At 48.1% G+C, this 19,197-nt stretch overlaps 1 protein-coding gene across 1 annotated transcript in view; it reads left to right on the forward strand.

Annotated features, from left to right (window-relative positions):
- Rnmt (RNA guanine-7 methyltransferase) overlaps positions 1–17,369 on the forward strand; it is a 34,795-nt gene extending 17,426 nt beyond the window's left edge. Inside the window, exons 8-11 of the mRNA XM_065448449.2 lie at positions 7,800–7,922; positions 13,682–13,715; positions 16,452–16,558; positions 17,248–17,369. Coding sequence (XP_065304521.2) covers positions 7,800–7,922; positions 13,682–13,715; positions 16,452–16,522 — 228 coding nt within the window. The 3' untranslated portion in view covers positions 16,523–16,558; positions 17,248–17,369. The remainder of the gene's footprint in view (positions 1–7,799; positions 7,923–13,681; positions 13,716–16,451; positions 16,559–17,247) is intronic.
- The last annotated feature ends 1,828 nt before the right edge of the window (positions 17,370–19,197 follow it).

The raw sequence follows: 19,197 nt of genomic DNA on the forward strand, positions 1-19,197 counted from the left end.
CTTACCCACCTACAGCGGGTATCATGATTCAGTTAGCGTCAACGAATACCTCGATCGCGTGCTGACTTACCAGCGCGCAACGGGGCTGTCCGATGGCGAGATACTGGAACGCGTCGTACCAGTGTCGTTAACTGATCACGCTGCCCGCTGGTTCCGGCTTACTGGCTACCGGTCTAGCACGCTGGCTGAGTTCCGAGCGGGATTACGCGAGGAATTCCTGCCCGCAGATTACGAGCGTCGTCTGCGGCGCGAGTTGGAGCTACGTACTCAGCATCCGGACGAATCCTTGCTCGAGTACGTCAGGGCGATGGACGAACTTTATCGTACCGCTGACCCTACCGCTCCGAACTGCGATAAGGTGGAGAGAGTCACACGACAAGCTCATCCCACCTTCGCAGCGTACCTAAGAGGCAGCAAGTTCAGGGATTTGGATGAGCTGGCCTCGGAGGCAAAGCGCATACAGGCGGACATACTCGCCTTGCGCTCATACCGACCTCCACCCCCAGCGTCGAGGGCACTTGAGCCGCGATGCGCGTGGAACGGGGACACTTTTCGCACTCGTTCCGGTGGAGATGGTGTGGTTGCTTTCAGTGACGGACAACTGAGAAACGGTTGGGGCTTATCTGACCGGGCTCTCGATCCGTACACTTATGCCATGCATGCAGCATGCGCTGCCGATGGCCGAGGTATGCAGAATCGTGGTCGATATGCCGGCTCGATGATGCGAGAGCAGAGCGTGTCTGCAAGGGAGCAGTCGATACAGAGGAATAACGGTCAAACGGCGCGAGGCACTGGACGCCAAGCCCGTCAAAGGCCGGCTCTCCTCTGTTATCGGTGCAACCAGCCGGGGCACTACGCCCGGGATTGCAGACAGCCTGCGAACCGAGAGCACGCGCTTTCGGGAAACGAGCGGGGCCGCCGGTGAGCAATGCTGCATGGCCGGCGGCGGTTACAGCGGTGCGAAGTGAGACACACGAACTCCTTGCCCCGCTGGCTTGTCGTTTTGGATTGCCCAGTGACACGCCAGTCCCGCTCATAGAGGTTACAGTCGCCCGGCGCAGGTTTTTTGCGCTGTTAGACACAGGAGCAAGCGCTTCACTATTTGGCGACGAGGTGTGTGAACATCTCCGTCGGAACGCTATCCGACTGAGAGAGAGTAATGTGACCTTCCGACTCGCCAGTGGCACGGCACACGCGAGCTGTGCTGCTAGGCTTGTGGTGCGGTGGGAGAAACGAGTGAGGCGACAGCGCCTAGCTCACCTTCCCGGCCTGTCGGTTCCTATAATTCTTGGTAGAGACTTCCTCGCCAAGACGGGCATTGTTATTGACGTCTGCAACGGAGGATATAGGGAGCGAGCATGTGGCACCCTGAAACCTTTCGTTTCATTTCAAAAAGCGTCAGAGACAACTTCGTTCGATGATGCTTCGCGCGCAGACCGACCAAACGATTGGCCGAAAAGGTCCCTCAGAACGGTTGCGGCCGGGTCGAAATGCCGTCCGGCCAACCGCGCTGAGAAAAGAGGCGCGGAGGGGAACTGCTCCCCTCCCGCAAAGCCCATAACCCCCGCTGCGGTGGCAGACTGTGCCGCAGTGAGGGGCGAACGATACCACCCGCTGCTGGACGACTCAAGCAGTTTGTCGGGGGAAGAAAAGGCTCGCCTCTCAGCGCTTCTGACTGAATATGATGCCGTATTCACAGAGCGGCCTGGTTGCACTACGCTATACAGGCACAAAATTGAGACTGGCGATGCCTCTCCGTGGAAGTGTAATCCTCGGCCGGTGAGTTTGGCTAAGAGGAAAGCACTAGACAGCGCTCTGGACGAACTGCTCGATACAGGCGTTGTTGAAAGATCGGACAGCCCATGGGGTTTGCCTGTGGTGTTGGTTCCTAAAAAGGATGGGACGCCCCGCCTTTGTGTTGACTATCGCCGCCTGAACGAGGTGACACGCAAGGACGCATATCCGCTTCCTAGCATTCCCTCGATCGTATCCAACGTTGGCGGAGCGAAGTACTTCACTACGCTCGATGCAAGCAGAGGATACTTTCAGGTGGAGGTAGATCCCTGTGACCGAGAGAAGACTGCCTTCACGTGTCACAGGGGACTTTTCCAGTTTACCCGTATGCCATTCGGACTTGTCGGTGCGCCTGCGACTTACCAGCGCCTGATGGGCCGTGTCTTGGGTGACGCAAGGTGGCACCACGCTCTTGCTTACCTGGACGATGTTGTGGTATACTCGCGTACCTTTGATGGGCACTTACGCCATCTCAGGGACGTGTTGGAGCGTCTGAGGTCTGCGGGGATAATGCTAAACCCGACCAAGACCCAGATCGCAGCAACCCGAGTAACGCTACTGGGGTTTGAACTGGATAACGGACGCCTTCTACCGTGTGATGACAAGGTTCAGGCATTATTGAACTACCCGTCACCGGAAGACATAGGCGGACTGAGACGCTTTTTGGGGCTGGCGAATTTCTATCGACAGTTCATCCCAAACTGCGCTGCACTGCAAGCCCCCTTGACAATGCTGTTGAGGAAAGGTGAGCAGTGGAGGTGGGGTCCCGAGCAAGAGGAGGCACTGCGCAACCTCGCAAACGCGCTCGTGGAAACCACCGAGTTAAGGCTACCAGATTTGAACAAAGAATTTGTCATTCATACGGACGCCAGCGACCTTGGCCTAGGAGCGGTTTTGCTCCAACAGCACGAAGGTAGCTTTTGCCAGCCGCTCTTTGACTCCCGCAGAGAAAAATTACTCTGTGACCGAAAAGGAATGTCTAGCGATCATTTTCGCTCTCAAAAAGTTTGACTACTATATTGATGGAGTCCCATTCATAATTGAGACCGATCATATGGCATTAACTTGGCTTAGGCGCTTAGGAGAGCCGAGCGGCCGGCTCGCGCGATGGGCACTTCTCCTGCAGCGATACGATTTTACCGTTCGCTACCGGAGAGGAAAGAACAACGTTGTGGCGGACGCACTTTCGCGCGCGCCCGTTGACTGTGAGAAGAGTGATATTACTACTCAACTCACCTCGCCCGAAACTGAGCTTGAGAGCGGACTAACCGCTGCGACGATTGAGGTTGTCAGGAGGGGTAATATTAATACCCATCGTGACCCCTCAGTGACTCAGCCGAAGAGCAGAGTAACTGCTACAATGCTCGACGGCGCTGGTCCTGAAGGAAGGGCGGATGAACCCCCTTCCAGTGGCGTAGCTAGGTCATCTTGCACCCGGGGCCCATAGGTCTTCGGTCACACCCCCCCCCCCCCCTCCGGGTGCAGCCGGCGGAAAGAGGGGTGGCTTCAGACGTATATGACACCCCCCCCCCCCTTACTGGCCCCTTGCACCCGGGGCCCACAGCCCCCCGCCCCCCCCCCCCCTGTTGCTACGCCACTGCCCCCTTCTCAGGACGAAAGCGTGAACCACTTGGACTGCGTCAGTTCAGTGGGGAGCGTGTTCGGCAGAAAGGAGCTGTTAGAGGCACAGCGGGAGGATCCATTTTGTAAGAAAGTGTTTGAGGGGCTCCGGGAGCCCGGCGGCGCGGCCGCGGCGCACATGGACGCAGCTGGTATTGCTGTGGGTGCGCGGCGCTCCGAAACAGCTGGTAATGCTGTGAGCGCGTTGGATTCCTACCTGCTAGACTCTGACGGCGTCCTGCTGAGATACATTCCCGCGGAGAAGGATACACACGAGTCCTTCAAAGCGGTGATTCCACGCACGCTGAGAGGAGCACTTTTACGCTACTTTCACGATACGTGCATCGCCGGGCATGCGAGTGGCCCTAAGACTTATCTAAAGTTGTGCCGCTTTGCTACCTGGCCTGGAATGAAGCGGGAGGTGATGCGCTACGCCCGCTCGTGTAACGTGTGCCAACGCGTGAAGCCGCGTGGTGGACGCCCACCCGGGCTCATGCAGCCGATCAATAGCCGAACACCGTGGCAAATTGCGGCATGTGACGTCATGGGGCCTTACCCCAGGACACCGAGCGGGAACCGATTCCTTCTCGTAGTCACAGACCATTTCAGCAAGTGGGTGGAACTGTTCCCCCTACGGAAGCTGACGGCACGCGTGATCATGGGAAAGCTGATCGAGGTGTTTACACGATTTGGCTATCCTGAGCAGCTGATAACGGACAATGCGTCCTACTTCACTGCCAAACTCTTCATGGACTCTTGTGCAGCTCTCGGCATTAAGCACAGGAGAACAACCACGTACCATGCCCAGGCGAATCCCACTGAGCGTGTGAACCGCAACATCAAGCACATGCTAGTTGCATTTGTGGGGACGCACAATGAGTGGGACGCTTGTCTTCCTGAAATTGGATTTGCTATCAGGTCGACAGTGAATCGATCGACTGGGTATACACCCGCCACCCTCAACCTTGGGAGGGAGCTGTTGAATCCGGTAGAACTTACTCTACAGGAACGAAGCAGCACGGAACTGGTTGTTTCGTCGGCACGCGCCGATTATGCGACTGGGCTGCGCGCGAAGGTAACGGAGGCTTTACGAAAAGCGCGACGGAACCTGAGCACTGCACGTGCCGAGCAGAAAGCGCAGTACGACCGCTCTCATCGGGAAGTTCACTACAAAGTGGGCGACCTGGTGTTGAGACGGAATCACGTCCTGAGCGACGCCAGTAAGAACTTCTCAGCTTCTCTGGCGCCGAAATGGACAGGACCGTACCGGGTGCGAGAGATTGTCTCTTCGCTCGTGTACAGGCTGGCGGACTTGAAGCTAAGACCGATCAGCCGACCGGTGCATGTCTGCGATCTCAAACCCTACTATGACAGAGGGAACGAGTGGCCCGAGGAGAATGCTCTCCCGCGCCCGCAGGCAGCGGCATCGGGTGGCACGGCTCGACGTTCGAGCCCGGTGCGGCATTATAACTTGCGATATCGGCAGAACTAACTCTGTCCGGTTCGCGGAGGCTATTTTATTGTGCGTGATATCGGACGGAATGCTCCTCCGATGTCTAGCATGCAGGCTTCCAGAGCGAGCACGCGCTTTCTCTTTGGAAGAAGCGAGAGGGGCTAACAGAATTGTCGCAGCAGCAGACCGCCCGTCGGGAGCCGTGAAACAACCATCAAGCAAAAAGGAAAGACCATCTCCACTGCCGGTGGGGACGAGCAGGCCGCAAGCAGTCAGCAGCGCAGTGCAGGCAACAGGCGGCGAGAAAACATCCTCCGGCGGCTAACAGCGAGGTGAGAGGTGCAGCGGGCGACTTCCGGTCCGGAATGGTCGCAGCGGCGCAGAATTCGCCGAACCGCACCGCACAGCTCCGCGACCGAGTTGCAAGCCCCGCAACCAAGCATCCAGCCTCAAGGCCGAGCGTAGACTTCGCCCGCAAGGACAGAGTGGACCCCTGCTGCGCAGCGAGGTGCAAGCCATCGTCAGGGGTGGGTCGGCGCGCCTTTGCCGACCTTGCGTGCCGAAACCAGCGAGGGAGGACAACGAACCCCGGGAACACCAAAAGACAGCTGTCCTGCGCCATCTCGAGGCTGGTTCGGGGATCGCGTCAGCGTAATCGAGGCAGCCAAGAAAAATCCTGGGACCCTTTCGCCACCACGGACCCGGCACGTCCGACTGGGCAGGTGACACCGCCGAGACGCAAGGTGACCTGGACCCAGCGCCCCTCTTGCCTCCCACTGCATCCCGCTGCTGTCAAGCTGCTCCGTACCATCCTTCAACGTTCCGGCCTGGCTCGCGACCACCTACACGGCGATAACGACGGTCTGCAGCTAGAGCTGCTCCCTCACCAACATGGATGGACTCAAACCGTGTTGCTGTCGGAGTAGCATGTCCCTCTCGCAGGAAAGCCTCAGGTGACGGCGGCCTCTTAGCGGCTAAAGGGTTATTTTAAGGAGGGGGGGATGTGGGGATCGCACGCGCATCCCGATATCTCCGGAGCGGCCACGCGGTTATCACGCGATAATCACGTGCTCGCTCGCGGAGGGTAGCGAGGAGAGGGCACCTTCGCCACTCCCGCTGCTCTTCGCGCCTGGCCGCGACGCTGCAGCCAAGGCACCCCGTTCCCTCCTTTCCCTTTCTTGGAACCGGGGAGACTCCTCTCCGCCGCTCGGGAGAAGCGCTATTCCCCCGACGGATCTTTGTCTCACGGTGGAAGAGCTAGCGAACGGCCGCATCTCAAATCCGCCGCTGAGACCGCCGCACGCCGTCCCCCCTGTTGCGCCCGGCCTTTGTGTGCGACTCACCGCCCCAGGGCCCGAGCGCGGAACCACTTTGGGTGAGCTGAACTCTTATCAGCCTCTTTTGTGGCTCCCACATTGTGCGGTTTGTTTCACCCCAGACGTGCGGAATTCTCCGCCGCTGCGGTTGTGTTTTGTGCTGTATTTGTATGTGTTGTGGCTGTTGTTGTCTGTTGGAATCCTTGTACTCTAAGGTGAATAAACACATTAGGTCGAGACTCACCCTGTCCCCACTGGCCTGAACCCGCCGTGGTCGCAACTCACTGCGAACCGCGGGTTAGGGGTCACAGCTCTGACTGCTAGGGCTGCTGCGAAAGTGCTAGGGAGCGACTGCTGCTCCGCCGGCGCTGTGCGATCCAGAGAAGGGTCAGGTGCGCACACGCGAGCCTGAGTAATACCCCTATATTTCATGTGTTGCATAGTGCGTCGCTGCATCGTCTGACACTTGAAGACTGCTGGTGTATTGCTTGCAAAGGCCATGTCTTATGCCATCATCACCACTCTGCGCCTTGTCGTGACGTGGAAGCAGGGGAACAGCAGGCCGGCAGAACACCAGGCCACTGCTGTAGCTGGCCTGTAACGCCTCGGCCGCTAGAATGTCAGGCTCGGTCAGCAGACAGGTAGCCCAGGCGCCCCAGTCCCCAGCAGGAAGCACTGCACCAGGCCGCTATAGCAGCAGAACACTGGTATGCAGGAGAGCCCAGCCACGAGCGGGGTCGCCGGTCGTCGAGCCTTGAACCGCCATTCTGCCAGCTGCCGTTTGAGACTTCCACTCGCTGTCACGCTCCGCGTGCTCTACACGCCACTTCCTTGTTGGTGGCACGTTGTCTTCTTCCACAATCACCGTCACCAATTCTCTTCTTGTTGTTGCCACAACACAATCATCATTCCAAGCTGGTCTTTTCACCACCACACGCAACTAGCCACGTCATCACAGGCATGAACAAAGTGCTGTTGTAATTTACTTAATATGGTATGATCTTTGTCAAAATACTTATTAAATACAAAAGGAGAATTGTTTTCTAACATTCTAAATTTATAAGTTGTGTAGAAACCTAGGAGAAACTATGTACATTTCTACATTTCTAGTGTTAGCACAGTTGTTGTGGAATTGTAATGATGGGATCACGGTTAGAAATTTTCTAAACGCACTAGATGAGAAGTATAAAGCATGTAAAAAGGTGCTTTTCATTATGATGATTTACTTGCGGATGCCTTTGTGAAAGTAAACTAGGTAAACAAGCTCCATACTATGTTTACAGAGTTGCACGTGTATGAAAGCAAAGCAAGAAGTGGGGGCAGTGGGTGGAGACAACATTCTTGTATTGATACTTATAATTCTTGCATTCTTTGTTTGTTGACTTCTCATGATATGATTAATAAAAATCGGGCTCCTCGGTTAACCCCCTTTCTTCTCGTGCATTGGTACTAGTACTTTAAGACAGGTTTTATTGCGATAGCAATTATACAGACCTTTGTGTGGACCACGCATGGAGTTCCTTGCCCCTGTCCTTGCCATCCTCCTCTCACAATCGCACGTAAAAACCTGCCTTTAACCAATGACATCTCTGTAATTTATCTGGTCAACTTTCCAGGCTTACCCACCATTTGGTGACCAGAGAACCCAGGGCAAAGATCCAGATGACTACAAGCATGCTGCTGAGCAGCTGGAAAAGATCAAGGCCCAGGAACCTGAATCGCGAAGAAGGCCGCAAGTTGTGAGTACATATGAGCAACTCTACAATGAATGCTTCTACAGTCAAACCCGTCTATATCGAGCTCGCGAAAATGTGCCTGTCAGTTCAATATAGAGCATAATTCGATATAGGCCTGCTAAAGAATTGGATGTCATAAAAGCACATACCATTTATAAAATCACTTTATTGATGAAACAGCTTAGTTTCACATGAAATAGTCCTGTATTTTCTCCTGCTTGGGCAGTCTCGCTGCAAGCGATGCCCGCACTTCTCCATAGTGTCTAAGGAGTCGAAGCAGCAGAGGCCGCAACCTTCCACATTCGCGCAGAAGCACCGGACTAGTGCGAGTGCACCAGTCACCTCGGAGGATGTGGGCAAAGGACCGTCGTTGCTATCCTCATTGTGCCCGCTTTCACTTGTGCTTGGTACGGTGCTGGCAGTGTAGTCTTCGTTTTCAGGCTCTCCCATGGTCACGACACCATCATCTGCATTCAGAAACGCGTCGACCGTCAGATTCGTCAACGGCTTCCGGAAATTCTGCAAACAGAAAACTTCGGCAACACCAGCAGCAGCTTCGTCGCACTCATCAGAATTTACAGTCATCACCGGGCCCGCAGAAGCCGGCACGTCTGAAGCAATTTCGGATGACCTACTTGTACACAATCGTGCATACACATCAGGCGCCACGGGCACCGGGTCGCGAGTTTGTCCACTTTAGCCCTAATCTCCCCCTTAATCTTGAAGATCGCGCTGAGAGTGCTCCTCGGAATGTTGCACACTGCGGGGTATCCGACTTCTCACTGTGTTCGACCCAATTTATGATTTCGAGCTTCACGGCGAAAGGCGAATTCTGCCGCTTCATCCCGGCAACAGTGTGGGAGAAGGCCCACAAGGCGCAAACACAATGAACCCAAAAAGCAGCGAGAACTCGCACTTACGCCATCTTGCACGACGAGGGCACAAGAGCCTCCGATTGGCTGTCTGAGCAAGCGCTACGGGCGGGCCAGGATAATTTTTTGCAAGGGGGTGTTGATGGCTCGCTTGGCGCAGCGCAGTCATGGTAGGGAGAGTGGTTTGATGGAGCCGCGCTGCCATTTTCCCCACCACCGCGAGGGAAAGCCAACTTTTGGGGGCATTTTTCAGCCGCTTGACATTCAATATATTGGGAGTCGCTGTCATTTTTGTTCGATGTAAGCGTAACTTTTGCTATATGTACTTATTGTAACTATACCGTGTTCAGAAATTGTTCGATATAAAAAATACTTAAATGTAAACAGGTTTTATATAGTCGGGTTCGACTGTATAATGAAATGACCTGTATAACGAATGATTAGTTAGGTCCTGGCCAAATGCCTATCTTTCCTATGCATGCGGAGTGCCTCTACAAGGAAGACTAGTACAATGAATCTGCCTGTACAAAGATGAAATTTAGGCGTCCCCGATCGCTAAATTGTTCCTTTACAACGAACACAACGTAGAAATGCCCCGACACCTCTCCGCAGATGCCACTGAGCTTGGCTCTGCACTAGCCAGCGTTGCACTTTAAGAGCATGCCGATGTCCTGTGGCAGTGCTTTAAGAATTGCTCAACTTGTACGCTACCGTGTACAACGGCTGATGCATACCATATTTACTCGAATCTAGGCCGGCCCTGATTCTGAGTCGACCCCCGAATGTTCAGAGCCAGAAAAAACAAAAAAGTACTTACCTCGAACGTAAGCCGAACAAAAAAGTGAGGACAGCGCTTACAAAATGAAAACAGTGTTTATGTAATATGAACATGCCGAGCTCACTCTACATCGTCATTGCTGCTGGCCTTGTACGATAACGGACACATGCAAGCTCGCGTCCGCGTGCCCACGCATGCGCAGACAGTGTGGCACGGCTCATACGCGCCGAAATACGGCGTGATCTCAGTGAACAGTTCCTCTCTCTTATTGCGTGCTTATCTTTCATATTGCTATCATCTCCTCATTGCGGCACATGCAAAAGGCGCCTTCCATTGCCCCCTCCAACGACAGACGTTTTTCTCATCAAAGCTAAAGTCCCGCCTGGCTTGAACGTTTGATGACGCATTTACGTCTAGCACAACTTTTTGTTTGTGGCATCGCCTCTTTAGTGCCATTATGATAACGCCACGCTGCATGCCGATACTTAGCCACCATACCGATACGACACAGGCCAAAATGGCGACATCACTCGTGTACTCCGGTTGTCTACTGGTGCGGCTAGTAGCGGCTGCGACACTGACTTTTCTAGATGGTGCTAGCTATGCACCGTATTTATCATTTTTTATTATAAACTCGTTCATTTTTAAAAAATCTTCGAATCTAAGCCCACCCTTGAGTTTGATATATGATTATTTGAAAAAAAAAAAACTATCGGCCTAGATTCGAATAAGTACAGTACGTTGCAGTTGATGACGACATGATGATGTTATTGTAGCTGACGACCGATGACGTCTTTAAGGTCATCCGTAGGACAGAAAAGATGGGAACGTCAATGAAGGCAGCAGTAATGAAGAGACTGCAAACAAAATAATTCTGGTGACAAGAGAGGCGACTGCAGCATACGACAATCTGCAGCTTTACCTTGCACAAAAAAAGTACGCAAGGTAAAGGTAGTGTGCACAAAAGCTTGTGACTTATTTTGCTAAGTTTCTTTAATACATGTTAAATGAAGATTAATTCTAGTTAAAGATACTTAGAATGCTCTATTATGAACGCTGCAGAGCACGATCGTTCCAGCAAATTGACCGGTGTAATGAAAAGTTTCGGAGGTCCCAAGCCTTTCGTTATAAAGGCGTTTGACTGTATATAAAGTGCCCTGTACTTCATTTCTTGAGAGCTTTTTTCATGGGGAAGCAATCATGCCAACAATCAGTCTAATTTGCAGTGCCGAAAGCAGCAGATGTGGTAGTTCATGATACTAGAACCCTATTGATACGTTTTTCAAGGGACTGTAGAAAAATAATGTAACAACCAGGAAAACGTAACGGTAAGGAAGCATTGCCACAGCAATGTCAGTAACAGCTCTGAATGGCTGCTAGTACGCTTATTAGACGTCTCGGTGGTCGTGCTGTGAACGAGGACAATGCACGTGTGTGTGCGTGCATGTATAATTGAGGGGCATGTACGATGTTCTGTGACAGTGGTCCCTTTCCACTCTTAATATGTTTAATCTCAATATTTTGTGTATGCTTCACTGCATAACTCGGCTATATTGCGGCGAAGCTGGCTAAAGAGAACCGGCAATTATACAACGCATATAAGACCTTCGGCGACCCAAAAATAAATGTAGCCCTATGCTCGGCGTATTCAATCCAGTGTGCCTGGTTTCCTGTAAGTTCTGACCAATGCACAATTCTCTGGGTGCTTTGCTAACTTCTCTGTGCATCTTTTCTCCCACTATGCTTGTGCAGTGCCTGGCTTGTGCAACTTCGGTCGCTTATTGCAAACTTTGGTTGCTTGTTGCAACGTATACATTTATCGCCTTAGTAGTAATGTGCAAGAGCAAATTTCTCTCTGCAATGCTAAATTTAGTTGTCCACCGTGTTTAAAGCCAGCTGACAGTGCAGGAACACTGCAGATTAGTGACGTAACAAATGGGGAACATATTGCATGGGAGTATGTGATGTTTAGGCCGGAACCGCGGAAATGCAACATAGCAACCAGGAAAACACTACAGCAAGGAACATATCAACAGGGTTGCACTGTATAGTGATAAGCATACTGTAGAACTAGAAGTTGGCCTTGTCCTTTCACTTTTGCAGCGGCAGTGCACTGGATTTTTGAAGTTGTATAAATTCTGCTGCACCTTTCTCGCACATAAAAAGATGGCACAGCACATCTGAGTGTCCGCTTTAGAGTGCTCCGGCAGCGTTGCAGTGCTAATGTAAAAAAGCCACTAAGCATTGCTGCTCGCATGAGTGGGCTCAACTGATGATAAGGAAACAGAATCATCACTTCCATACCCGGTTATTATAGTAATACAGCTTTATAGCTATCTTTTAATGCCTTCGTAGCATGAACTGAGCGCTCTCAAATCACCAACAAAATATGCCATTAACCTGCCGTGGTTGCTTAGTGGCTGTGGTGTTGGGCTGCTAAGCACGAGGTTGCGAGATCGAATCCCGGCCACAGTGGTCGCATTTTGATGGGGGCAAAATGCGAAAGCACCAGTGTGCTTAGATCTAGGTGCACGTTAAAGAACCCCAGCTGGTCCAAATTTCCGAAGTCCCCCACTACAGTGTGCCTCATAATCAGATCAACGAGAAGAAAGGGGGTTAACCAAGGGGCCTATTAACAGAGGGCCCGATAAAAATCAGGCCCTTCAGTTAACCCCCTTTCTTCTCATTTATTACATAACGAGGGTCTCGAATCCGGCAAAATTGATGCCTTCAGGTAGCATGTGTGGGTTTATTGACCGGTTGCCTTCACCCAAAAAGATCACGTTCTCTTATGCCTGCGGCAGAAAGGATGTTCCACATGCGCCGCCAAGGTCTGTGCGTGGTGGTGCTGGCTAACACTCCCAGGGTTCTACTAAAGAAACATAAATACCCAAGAAAGTGGATGGAGAAACTGCGCTGCGGTAGCTAAATTGGTAGAGCATCGCAGGCGAAATGCTAAGGTTGTGGGATTGTTCCCCACCTGCGGCAAGTTGCTTTTTCATCCACTTTCATTTCCATTAATTCATCATTTCTTTATTTCACTCATTAAACACAAGTAATTTCCCCTATGTTGACCTTGGTGTTTGTGTTGGCTTCTTATGATATCACAATCAGATCGATTTTTTGGCAGGTAAAACACCATAACCTAAATTTTTAAATTTTCTTTAATATGCTATTAGCAAGTATGAAGGTTGGGAAACATTTATAAGACATTCTACTTTGATACCGAACTTGGTCTCGTAATGTCTGATCCAGCTTTATTGACATAATCGTGCCATCATTACATTGCGAGATTTGCCGACATAGTCGGTATGGTGACGTTGTTCATAAGCATAATTAAACAACACTACTGCACATGTTGTTCCTGGCTTTGTTCACATAAGGACAGCTTTAGCGACCGTAGGAATGGAGAGAGCCCAAGTATTACGACACATCCATCTTCTCATTACCAAAACCTAGACTGGTTCATAGAAACAAGTATTACGCGAAATTATTTTGGGCTGTGTGATGCTTGCCAGTGCTGTTTTTAAAGTTTCAGATGGTATGTGCTTTCATTAAAAAAAGAAAGTTGAAAAGATACTGTCAGTACATTTAGAAATGCTGTTCATTCATATGCAGTGTGTTTGAGAGCACAATGATTGGGGCATGCGAGTGGGCAGTCACATGTTCCTTTCTTTTATCCTTTATTATTTGCACATTTAGGAATTTAAATATCGCTGAATTGGTCTTTTCTCAAAGTTCTACCCTAAATTGAATGTCCACAAAGTTGGTTAACTGATGTTGTATCATTGTGCAATTAAAGTGAAAGAAATAGGGCTACTTCCTTCTGTAGCTCAGCAGCACATTAAGATTAGCTGAGACACCCTGTATAGCAACAGGATGCCCTATGCCACTCTACATTTTTTCTCTCTCCGCAGATAGTGCTGTATCTTAGTGAACCTTGCAAAAAATTGACAGCTGATGTAAAGCCATCTTGCGAAAAGCAAAAGAGATACGAACAAAACGTAATGTTAATGTACAGCTTTTTATAGCCCTCCACTTGGAAAGTGCTTAGAACCATTTCTTAAGCTTCTTGCTGTAAATTGCTTTATTCTTTTCTCTTTCATTTTCAGGGCACGTTGTCTCAAGCAGAATGGGAAGCTCTAAGTATGTTGGTATTTTTGTCTCTCATCTATGGCATAAGAACAAATATGGCTGTTATCTCTATCTCTCTACCTATTTGGGCAAATGAGGCACCTTTAGTAAATAAAGCTTCATCATCTCTGGCGTATAAAATAATGCTTAATGCACAGTTTTATCTACGGTGACACATGTTACCTGTACGTGCCATTTACTTCTAGGACGACACATTATCTTATAGATGTTGAATCATGGAGACCATTAAATCACATTACGATAGCCTCTTGATAAGTTGAACCCAGTTAACACAAACTTATGCATACGGCAAAAAATTATTAAAATGCTTGGTTGGTTTATCATAGGCATGATGTAAAACAACCATAAAGGTCACCAAAGCAGAAACCCTGGACCACCATTACCAGCAACACCAGCTGTTCCTTTGCTTGGTTTTTGTAATGGCTTATTGTATTAGCTGAAAGTATGGTTTGCTGTATACTTGTTGAGTCGATCATGTGTCCATTGCCTCATGTACTTTCGGGCGATGGGAGCTTTGCCAAGCTGTCATACAGTAGCTTTTTTCCATATCTCCTCAGCCATGTGATGTAGCACATGTCTTGAACTGATAAAAGCCTCAAAAGATTTGTTTTTATTGCCTGTGGCTCTGACTTTGTCACTATGGTTACCTTGTTGCTATGGTAACTTCATGTGTAGCTTGAAGCCAGGTGGGTAGATTCTACCATTGCAGTGTCATTGAGGCTCTCACTTTGGTGCCATTTTTATTACCTTTCTTTTTTTCCCCATCTGATTTTTGACACTGTAATACAATATACAGCAGAATCCACTTAAACAGAACTCGAAGGGACACAACAGTTTGTTCCATTTATCCAAAGTTTTGTTTAAGTGAATGCTAAAAGTCAAGAAAAATATTTTCGATTGAAAAGCATAGTGTGTTTTAATTATTCTGTGGCAAACAAACCACCGTTATTGTGCTCTTCGAATGTCATCTTTTGCACGTAAGCCATTAATGGCCGTTCTATATGCAACCTACTGCCTTCTTTTTCAACGGATAGGAAAATTGGTTCTACGTGGATGCTCGAACTATAGGAACAGTACCTTTTCATTTGTTCGTGTTCAGGTGGGTTCATCTGCGTCTGGCCCTTTAAGAAGCTGCCATTCCAGGCAGCACATATATCCTCTTCGTCTTTCATTATCTGTGACCAGGAGGTCTTGCAGAATACGAAACATTGCTGCATTTTACGCCGCCCGAGACTTTTGTTTTTGTAGCCAGCGTTAGAGCTTTGTTTTTCTTGCCTTTTGGCTGGAGCCATCACAAAATGTTAAAACTAAGCAATGTGAACGCCGCATAGCCGCCGTTGGCCACACAGCAATGACGGCACTGCAACTGCCTGATGGAATGAATTTTCTGTACTGTTAAGCCTCACCATTTTACATAGTTGTCGGGCCGTTTCTGATTTGCCTGCAGCCTAATAGCCCATTAAGTATGTGGCAGTTTCGGTTCCAGTTCCACTTGACTCGAGTTCACAAAAAGATAGCATTCCGTTTGAGCGAAGTTTGTTAACATTATGCCTGTGGGCGGCCAAACAAATTTGTTACCCTCATTCAGTTTATCTGGCCATCTTGTTCAACCGAGTTTTGCTTATCCGGAGTCCACTGTAATTGTGGTGCCCATCCAGTTTACTGTAATGTTGTTGCACTGTTTACAAGATAAATACCAACTTCTCTAGAGATTCGTTTGCTGTATTTGTTGGAAGTTCATTATGCCACACAGGTTTCTGTAGCGTCGATAAAAGTGTTGCTGGGAGACAGGATGCAAAACAACAGATTTTATTGGCATGCTTGACAAATTCTTAATTTTTTTTAATGAGACAAGCATATTAACATCTATTTTTAACAAGCAGAATCGATTGGCACCTGAAAGGGATATATCTCATAATAACAATGCTTTGGCCTCAAAAAAAAGAAAGAGAAAGACACTGAGAACACCATCTTGCTTGCATCTTTGCTCCAAGCCGATCTGAATTTATCAGAATGATTTACCATGGTGGCTTTGTGGCTGTGGTGTTGTACTACCAAGTACGAGGTCGCAGGTTAAATTCTTAGTTGCTGCGACATTCCTACTAGGGCAGAATGTGAAAACAATAGTGCACTTAAATTTAGGCGTACATTAAAGACCCCAGGCAATCAGAATCAATCCACTACAATGTCGCTCATAGTTGTCACCTCACAATTGAATTTACTTATCGTAACTTCCTGCAACACCCTTTGGGATCCTGCACCATCTCAGCAATACAGTTGCTCAGTAATGCAGGAAAACAAGTTGTCACTAGGGACATTCTAATGAATGCAACATGCTGTATGATTCATTTGTAAGGCCTGCACTGTTATTATTCCTAAATTGTGGGTCCAAGGCTGGAGTGCTGACGATATGAAGACCTACTGAGACTGCAGCACTGCACTGTTGGTGGCCTCTCGTCTGCTCATGCATTGTGCGTGCCTGTTAATGTTGCTCTTTCACCGCAGAAATGATCTAATAGAAATAAGCATCCAGTTGCCACAATGAAAAGAGTCAAAGAAGAGACAAAAGGTAAAATATGCCACCAGGGCTGTAATGACGACACCAATGTTACGTATCACTTTCGTGTCACTAGGGCGTTGAGGCTCACTATAACATATTTTTAGTTCTGCTCTGAATTCTTGAGAGTGCCCTTGCAAATTGACTTTTTCTTTCTCCCTTGTTTGCAGGTATTTATGTTGTCTTTGCATTTCAAAAAGACCCAAACTCTGGAAAGCCATGCAGTACTTCTCACGACTGAGTCCGCGCCCCTCATCATCACCACAAGTGCAACAGAGTAGGGATTCATTTTCCCCTGTGTTTGCCACTGTTCAAACAGTAGCATGCTGCATGTGTTCTCAATTTAGCCTGAAATACAGAGCAATACTAAAGCTCACAGTACTGCTTCCTCCTCTCTTTCTGTTTTACAAGGAAAATTCGTGCCCATGTTAAAAAAGCACCAACATGATTTTTTTTTCAGTGGGGGTTGCTTCTCACCTTTTAATTAAGGCGTGATATATCATTATTTTAAAAAAGCTATTTATCATTAACATATGTCATGTGGCCCTCCTGAAACACATGCCAAATGCGAGCTTGGAGTGTAAAGCGAGCCGCAGGATAAATAATAGAAATGGTAGGCAGTGATCACCTGGTAACACACACTATCAACATGTGCATCGATAAGCCTTTTTATTTTGGGGTTGTGCAATCTTGTGTTACAAAACTTTTGTGATTACTCCTGTTGGGGTCCTGTCCTAAGGTTTTCAATGTATCCTTTAAAGACAACAGGTTTTGTCGGAATAGACTAATGAACAATGGATGAAATTATTGATCTACCGAAACATACTTGGATAACAGAGCTTTAGAGTTTTCTTCTTATTATTTTTTGTAAGTATTAATTTATATATGCTGCCCATGAAATCTCAGTTTCTCTCTTTCTCTCTTTTTTTTTTCAAAGCTTGTTGTGTCTCTTTTCTCTATTTACAGCTCAGTGGGCCTTGGCGTAAAAGATTCCTGCAGCCCCAACCGTTCTGTATGGTTTTTAGTGTGAGACATCCAGCATTACGCAAGGTTCGCTAAACAGCAAAATAAAGGTGTTTTTGCTACAAGCACACTCTCTTTTATTATTGTGGCGGCATGGGTGAGTTGGTACACATCTCAACTTCATATATGTAGCACATAATAAAAAAAAGGAAGAGTCTTTTCATTCCTTATTTATCGTATGCTACATATATGAATTCTCCTTAATAGTTCTTTTCTCTTTTGATTGTTGCTCTCAAGAGTACAGCAGTTATCTGCGCAGAGTAACAAAAGTGATATTGGTGCCACACTTCTGCATCAGGGCCGGTATAATGTAAAGCTATTGCAATCTGTTTTTATTCCATATCGGCCATTAATTAGCCCTCCTTGATAGGTCAGATTGGCTTGGGCTGTGCCCACATGAGCGTGGTGCCCGCCCATGTGGGTTGGATTCAAACAATTCTGACCTATCAGGGAGGGCTAACGGCCGATTCAGAATAAAAGCAGATTGGAATAGTTTGACGTTATAGGGCCCCAGATTTTGGTGCATTGCTTGCGAGAAGGCACACGTGTGAGTGTATACCCACTTTGCCCCACAAGTGCTTCAGTGTGCATTTGATTTTATTCTTATAATTGCATGATCACAGCATCCAGATCTGTGTCCACAAGCTAGGTGGGATCTTTTGAAGGATGGCAGCCTAAATGAGCAACACAGGCACTTAATTGAGACCTATTAGTAACAATGCAGTATAATGTACCAGCAATTAAGTCACAGTATAACTTGAATAAGAAGGAAAGGATATCTAGGAACACATATTTTATGTAAGCAAGGCAATGGGATCATGCTGATATGAGCACAGAATAATGACAGTGTTAAAATTCTCTTAAATTTTATTATGTATTTTGTGACCTTTTTTTATAAAAGTAATTGAAACACTTATAGAAAAACGCTCAACTAATTGCCTTACCAAATGTAACATTCACTCACCATTCCAATACGGCTTTCGCCCAGGCTACTCGACTGAACTTGCTCTTGTTGAGCTAACCGATCAACTAAAACTCGCTATCAACGAAGGCAATTATAGAACTTCAGTATTTGTGGATTTAAGCAAAGTGTTTGAGAAAATAAATCATCGCATAATATTTCATAAGCTTGAATCATTAGGAATTACCGGCCCAGCACTTCTATTACTACAAAATTACTTAACAGACAGAATGCAGGTAGTAACTATTTCAGGTGTTCATTCTGAAACCATGTTCACTAATACTGGTGTGCCCCATGGCTGCACGTTAGGTCTGCTTTTTATATATCAATGGTCTGCCTAACTGCCTCTCTTCAAAATGTATACTTGATGCAGATGATACTACATTCATTAACTCCGATAAATGTATTACAACTTTAGTATCTAACCTGAATGGCGATTTACACAGCCTGCTGGAGTGGTGCCATATACTAACCAGTTACTGATAAACCTGTTCAAAGCAAAATTTGTTGTATTCACTTCCCACTGACAAACACTTCACTCCATTTCTCCTATTTTTCTTGGCACCAGTTCTATCCCTGCAAGTTCTTCCTGTAATTATCTTGGTATAAAAGTAGACAGAAATCTTAAATTTATTGAACAAATAACCAAAGTAAAACAGATTACCTACGGGATCAAGGTAGTTTTAAAGGGACTCAAAAGGCAAATACTAAGTCGACATGGACTGTTTAAATACATTTCCATAAACCTCGCAACGCTTGCTTCGTGCAAAGAAAAGACTTAGTTTACGAGAAAACTGCATCTGAGGGGTCCGAATACAATTTTTTTGAAATTGAAATCTCCCGCCACCCAACCAGGGGAGTGGTGACCTTGCATATGCCATCATATCCTTTGCTGTTGGTAAGTAGAACGACGCCCGACAGATGGCGATACC

The sequence above is a fragment of the Dermacentor albipictus genome, chromosome 4, assembly GCF_038994185.2.
Source record: "Dermacentor albipictus isolate Rhodes 1998 colony chromosome 4, USDA_Dalb.pri_finalv2, whole genome shotgun sequence".
Classification (NCBI taxonomy): domain Eukaryota; kingdom Metazoa; phylum Arthropoda; class Arachnida; order Ixodida; family Ixodidae; genus Dermacentor; species Dermacentor albipictus.